Below are 7,064 nucleotides of genomic sequence, written 5' to 3'. Positions count from 1 at the left end.
ATTGTTGCTCTACATGTGGGGTAGCATCATTACTTCTTACATCTGCATCTTTCGTTGCCTTCACTAGTGCATACTAGCTACTCGTCTCATTAAAGACAACATCTCTGCTTACTTGCATCTCATGAGTGGTAGGGTTAAAACATCTATAACTTTTCTGCTCCAAATCATAACCAATGAAGATACACTTCTCTACCTTTGGATCCAACTTTATTCTCACTTCATACATCCAAATACTTTCAAGTGAGACACATATGGTTTTGTGCTTGTAATTTTCTGTTCAAGCATCATGCCATGACTAGTTTACAGTAGTAGGAGCCCTATTCATAATGTAAACAATAGTTGTTACTTCCACCCAAAATTAATCTAACATATTCTTTTTAGACATCAAGGCACAAGCAACTTTTGCAATGTGCCTATTTTTCCTTTTTGCAACACCATTTTGTTGCGGAGTGTACCTACATGTGAATTACCTTTTGATTTCTTGGTTTCTTAAGAAATCATTGAACTCATTGGAAAAATATTCTCCCTCACCCATCTGATCTCAGGCATTTTATTTGCATACCTTTTTCCCTCTCGACCAAGGCTTTAAATCTCAGAAAGTGAGCAGACACCTCACTTTTCTCTTTCATGAAATAAATCCACACTTTCCTAGTGTGATCATTAATGGATGTAATATAATACCCACAACCTGTAATAACTGTTGTAGTTTTTGTCGGTCCCCATACATCTAAATGTTTTAGACTTACATAGACTTTAACCGTTGTATATTCACATGACTAATGTGCTTGTGCTATATATCAATATTTACGATGATGACACTTGTCCCATGCGTAAACATGGTTGCTTTAACCTTAGGCATGCTAACTGCCATTTTAAAACCCTTTGTAACCAAGCGACAATGATTTTTGAAAGTCTTCCACAAAACATCCTCCTCACTTGTAGACCATGCTCAACCATTTATCCAATAGAAATTAGGTTCTTCGTAATATTTGGAATATAAAGTACATCTACTAAGTACTTCATTTTGCCATCCTACATGTGCTAAGTACTTCATTTTGCCATCCTGCATAGATAATGGTGCTTTACCAACATGTGTAATGGGCCTCACAGTATCCTCACCTAGTTCTACACAACTTGGTTTTTCCACATTCTGTATATCTCTAAACCACTCACCAATGATTGGTCATGTGGTTGGAAGAGCACATAACCAATATCTCCTGTCATGGAACTAAGCATGTGTCGCATCACAAACAACTGCTCACTTTTGTCATCACCCTGTTTACTTGATGATACATAGTTGCCTTGCTTTTGCAGCTTATCATTTTTGATATTATTCTCCTTTTTATTGAAGTCCTTTGTGATATGCCCTAGTTTGCTACAGTAATAATACTCCATGCTATTTGCACTCTAATTTTTTTGCCCAACCACCTTGGTTCCCTGGCTCCCTCTACCTCTAGAGTGGCCTCTTTCACCTGTATGAGATTAATTTTCTTGTTGTTGTTGCAATTCCAAACCGACCACCACCTCGTCCTCAAGATGATGACCTACCTCTACCTCTACCTGTATCTGAGTAAAAGAGGCATGTTCATGTGCATTTCTAGAGGATGAACCTCTCCCAACATTAATTTCCTCACAGATGAGGAGAGAAATCAGTTTCTGAAAATTAAGAAAGTTCTCTTGAATTCCAATGGAGGTTTAAAATTGGTTGACCATTCAAGGTTACGGACACCATATCATCATCTATTGGTGAATTCAATAGAAGCAAGACCATTCAAGGTCACGGACACCATATCATTATCTATTGGTGAATCCAATAGAAGCAAGGCCATCATCTTCTATTGGTGATCCAATAGAAGAAAGGGCATATGCTTGGTCCTCTTGGTGTGATAGAGAGAGCAATATGCTCCTCTGGAATGCTTAGCTTATGTCAACCATCTACTCACATTTTTCTTAGAACACACCATCCACACATTGCTCTCTCCACCTTTATTACATAGGTACTCTAACATCAAGAGATACTTACTTCCTAGATTTCTCTCATTTGGCCACCAGTATGGAGCCATATGCTCTAGTCTATGTGCACGACATGCTTATGTTCCGGTCATCCACTCTTTCACACACACACGCACAATATATACATATATATATGTATAATTATATATATATACATGATATATTATATATAAATGGCATATACGTATACACCGTATACGTATTATATGTTTGCATACCTTTTGTTAGTGCTACCACACTGCACAGGCTAAAGAGTACACCATCGTTTTTGGTGGTTGCGCAGATCCAAGACGCGGTCTCTTTTTCTTCTTGTTCTGCTGCTTCTGCTGCTCCTCGGATACGCCATAGCCAAAAATCCTCAATCTCGCCTCCGCGTCTTGTCGCTGTACCCATCTATTAACTCTTTTACCCGTGCCAGCGTCAATTTGCCCTTTGTGCCCTCTGCTTTACTCGATTCGCGTTCTCCATCGCCACAATGGTGCATGTCTTTACTCATCGTAGATTAGTTTCGCACTTGTCTGTCACCGTTGCAGTTTTCTTGAACTGATTTTGCGGCCTTTTTGATCGCGGCAGGTTGTCTTGGCTGCCTCCATCATCACAAAGTCGGGCAAAGGTACGCTTGCTCTACTGCGATTTCAGTATACAGCAGAAGGTTTTTCCTGCTTTTAAATTTCTCCACGCAAAATTTCCCCTTAGATCTGCGGGATTCCGGAATCAAATCGCGGGCTCTATTGTGGTTCTGTCATCAGCACTGGAAAATCACGCGTTTAAGCATTGCGATCGTCTGCCTTAGTTAATGTACGCATCTCAGTGAAACCCGTCTAGTTGCTAGAGTACATGGCTTTCTTCTTTTAGGGCTCGTTGCTGCAAAAGAAAGTCTTTGCAGCAGAGTTTAGGCTCAGGGATGAAAGCCCTGCCACCAACTATGCTGGTTTATTTTCGTGGATGTAAACCATGTTAATCTCAGGGACCATGCTAACACGGATGGAAGCCATGTCACAATCAGACACACATCAAGCCATATTCATGCTGGGATCTTTCTTCCTTGAGATGTTAATTGTAGGGTTTATGCCACATGAACAAAAAGCCATACCAATTATGCTCCCGGTTCACATTTATTGTTCAAGCTAGTTAGGAGCTATGCTCACGCAATGCAGGAGTTTGTCATGTATGTTAAAATCCTGAAATTATTAGGTTTACTACCTAGGTCTACAAATGACGTCTATGTCAATGCTATGCAATATGCTTACATATGAAGCAATGGAAGCCCATGGCATCAATGTACATGGATTGAAAAGCCATGTCAATGCTAGGCTTATGCATAAAGATGAAAGCCGGTGGTGTCAACGTGCATGGATTAAAAGATATGCCAATGCTAGGTTTAGGCTTAAAGATGAAGGCCTGTGGTGTCAATGTAGATGGATGAAAGCCATGCCATCATCCCTGCTCATTAAGGGAGCCATATACCATGTTCAAGTTTACGCTCACATGTCATGCGTGTGATTTTACAGCCTTAGTATCTCGCCAGTTTGTGGATATGACAAGAATACGCATTGAGGGTTTGCTCGCTGCTTTCCCCAAGCTGGTTGGAAGTGGTAAACAGCACACTTATGTTGAAACAGAGAACGTTCGCTATGTCTATCAACCCATGGAGCAGCTATACCTACTTCTGGTCACCAACAAGCAGAGCAACATCCTTGAGGATTTGGAAACCTTGAGGCTGTTATCAAAGATTGTATCCTTCATTTATGGCACAAGTATTTGTAGCTCTTAGAGATTTGATGTTTTTGTATGTCACAAACCATTTTATAAGCAATGCTTTGTATCCTTAACCAGCTGCAGGTCCCTGAATACTGCCCTGGTTTGGATGATGAAGGGATATGCAAGGTGGCTTTTGAGCTGATATTTGCATTTGATGAAGCCATTTCATTGGGCCACAAGGAGAATGTTACTGTTTCAGATGTGAAGCAGTATATTGAGATGGAGAGTCACGAGGAAAGACTGCACAATATGATCGTGCAAAGTAAAATCAACGAAACGAAAGACATCATGAAGCGGAAAGCCAATGAGATTGACAAAAACAAGGTTGTCAACATGAGGCCAAGGAAGATCTGAGTTTGATAAATATTGTGTGTTTTTTTCAAGCTAGAAAGTTAAAAGCTAGCCTTTTGAAATCTGTGCAGATTGAGAGGTTCAAAACTGAGAAGAGTAATTTCGTTCCCATGCCCACGACAGGGCCAACAAGACATGATTCTAACGGTTTTAGTGATTTGAATTCATCTGGAGGAGGGAGTTTCGGAAGCAACTTGGGTTTTGGATCTTCTTTTGATTCTGATGCATACAAACCAAAAGGTTGCAAGCTTTACACTGCAATTTTTTGCCAGAGGATTGGTGTGTGGTTTGGCATCTGGATATGAATGATAATTTGAAGAATGTTTGGGCTTTTCAGCTAGGGGTTCTGTGCTGCTGACTCCATCCAAAGGCCTTGGGATGCAGCTAGGCAAGGGTCAAAAGACCAACCAGTTCTTGGAGTCTTTAAAAGCTGAGGGTGAGGTGATCGTGGAGGATGCTCAACCCATTGCTGGGCATGTGAAGTCTGCTGTAGCACCTAGCGATCCTATTACCATTTCCCTCGAGGAGAATCTAGTTGTCTCTTTAAAGAAAGATGGTGGTCTTGATAATCTTGAAGTGAAGGGAACTCTGTCACTAGCAATTCAAAATAAGGAGGATACTCAAATACGCATTCAGGTAGTTTCATCCCAGTTTCATGAGTATCTACTACTATGTGTCCATCATGTTTGTAATAGTTTTGGAGCAAGAAGCTAAAAAATGCTGTTTACACACCAGGTTGAGACTGGTGCTAACAAGAATTTTCAGTTCAAGACACATCCTCTTATTGACAAAGAACTGTACTCGAGAGAGAACATTCTAGGCCTTAAGGATTTTACGAAGTCTTTTCAAACAGGCACTCCTGCAGGCATTCTGAGATGGCGATTACAGAGCAAGCAGGAATCCTTGGTGCCCCTTAGTAGTAAGTTAAACTGTGAATTTGAGTTACTGTCAACTCACTCATAAGAATTTGGGTACTTCGTGGATTTTGCGGTCATGGAGTTATTTCCTTTAGAGTACTGCTCCCCCCTCCCCCTCCCCTTTTCTCCTTTGTCATGACTTTCAAGTTCCTGCCTTAGGGTTAGTTGACTTTATGTTTTCTCACTTCTATTTCAGTCAATTGTTGGCCTTCAATTTCCGGAAGGGAGTCATATGTGAATATTGAGTATGAAGCATCAAAATCCTTCGAGCTTCAGAATGTTGTGATCAGTATACCATTACCTGCACTTCGGGAACCACCAGTTGTGAACCAGATTGATGGGGACTGGAGGTAAGCAGTTCAGCACTGGCTGTGTTTGGCAACATTCACATCAGCTATGATGAAATCTACATGTGTATGGTTTAATGCAGGTACGATTTGAGGAAATCTATGCTGGAATGGTCAATAGATCTTATAGACAATATGAATAGAAGGTGGGTTTTAGCAAAGAGGAGCTACAATATACATCTCTCTCTCTTTGGAACCAGATAATGATTGGTGGCTTCATTAAGCTGATTTTGAGATTGTCAGACCAATACCAGTTGCTTCCCACTTGCACAGTATGATTGTCCCTCTGCTTTTGTTCTGTAGTGGATCGATGGAGTTTGTGGTACCAGCTGCTGATCCCTCATCGTTTTTCCCTATAGATGTGAAGTTTTCCGCATCAAAGATCTTTTGTGATATCAAGGTAAGCTGAGACATTGAAGGGTGCTAATTCAAGCTTTTGGTGGAGTTTTTCTTCCGGTTCTACCTTAACAATAAGGCTACTGTGGGTGGTCCATCAATGCATTTTACTTACAGTACTGGTTTTGCAAGTTGCTAAGTGGCTTGGTTGGTCAACAGGTTATTGGTGTCCTTCCTTCAAATAGAGGGGGCAATTTGAAGTATACTGGAAGAACTCAATTGGTGGTGGATAGCTATCAAGTAGTGTAAGAGATTTCCTTTTCAATCATGAAGCCCTTGCAAATTTGCAAGCCAATTAATTGAAGAGGCCACATGGTCAAAGAGGGCATGTCATCTTCCGAGGTTCATGGGCAGGGCTGTGCGTTGTCAATTCGAAGTCAAGGGTTTTTAAGTGTCCATGCAAAGCCATTAAGTAGCTGTCTCAAATGAATTTGAGACTGGCCAGGAAATTGGACGATTCCTAGCTCTGCAGGTTGTTGCACGAGAGTGGACACGAGCAGTGGCAAGATGAGTGGTATTGAGAAGCTTCATAGTTTGAAAGGTTATGAGGTTAGTGAACTGAAATTTATCCATGCTCATAGGGCAGTGTGTTAAGTGACAAGTCTTAGGTTCTGCTCATGGGGCGGTGTGTTAAGTGACAAGAGTCTTAAGTTCTTTGGTGTAAGAGCTTCCTTTACGACAACCTTCGTTAAAAAAGTTGCAATTTTTCTCAACATGATTAGCAATGCAAGGAGGGTCTTCATTGGGCTGTTTTATTCTTCACTGCAGCTTCTCTAGGCCTGTATAGTGTATGATGGCAATGCAATAGAAGTTTGTAAGGTTATTTAAGGCAGTTTCCTTGAAGCTTGTCTGTTCTGGCCCTCAGAACATGGGCATAAGTTAAGTTTGTTGGTAGGGAAATCTCTTGTTGATATAGCATGGGATGTTCAAGGGTCCCTGTATTGTGTAACCAACTGCATGAAGGGTAAGTATAGAGGCTGCATATGGGCAGATTGGAGCAGTTTTGGTGGTACCCAGGAATGGCTAGGACATGCACCAATGGTTGGGACATATATTGGGCACAATGTCGACACATTTAATGGCATTTTTAATGATATTTTTGCACATGGAAAGTGCTGGCCAACCTACATACAACCTACCATCAAATCCCTACATAAAGGGAGGTTAAGGGTCATAATTCACTATTTAGGAATCAGACAACAATTCTCAATTCATCAATTTGCAACACATGGAGTACTGTAGAAGTTAACATACATACAACATTAAGTGTCCATATCTA

General features: G+C 40.9%; 1 protein-coding gene across 1 annotated transcript; it reads left to right on the top strand.

Annotated features, from left to right (window-relative positions):
* The first annotated feature begins 2,207 nt into the window (after positions 1–2,207).
* LOC147631597 (coatomer subunit delta-1-like) lies at positions 2,208–6,628 on the top strand. The gene is made up of 11 exons (XM_086808114.1): positions 2,208–2,491; positions 2,587–2,626; positions 3,525–3,748; positions 3,856–4,098; positions 4,197–4,365; positions 4,463–4,761; positions 4,861–5,044; positions 5,239–5,392; positions 5,473–5,535; positions 5,693–5,789; positions 5,945–6,628. Exons 1-11 carry the CDS (start codon positions 2,489–2,491, stop codon positions 6,032–6,034), a joined length of 1,566 nt encoding a protein of 521 aa, XP_086664240.1. The 5' UTR covers positions 2,208–2,488; the 3' UTR covers positions 6,035–6,628.
* The last annotated feature ends 436 nt before the right edge of the window (positions 6,629–7,064 follow it).

This window comes from Cibotium barometz, chromosome 14 (assembly GCF_041138505.1).
Source record: "Cibotium barometz isolate CiBa-2024 chromosome 14, ASM4113850v1, whole genome shotgun sequence".
Lineage (NCBI taxonomy): Eukaryota > Viridiplantae > Streptophyta > Polypodiopsida > Cyatheales > Cibotiaceae > Cibotium > Cibotium barometz.
The sequence above is the reverse complement of the archived record's forward strand: the minus strand, read 5'-3'. Positions and strand labels throughout refer to the sequence as shown.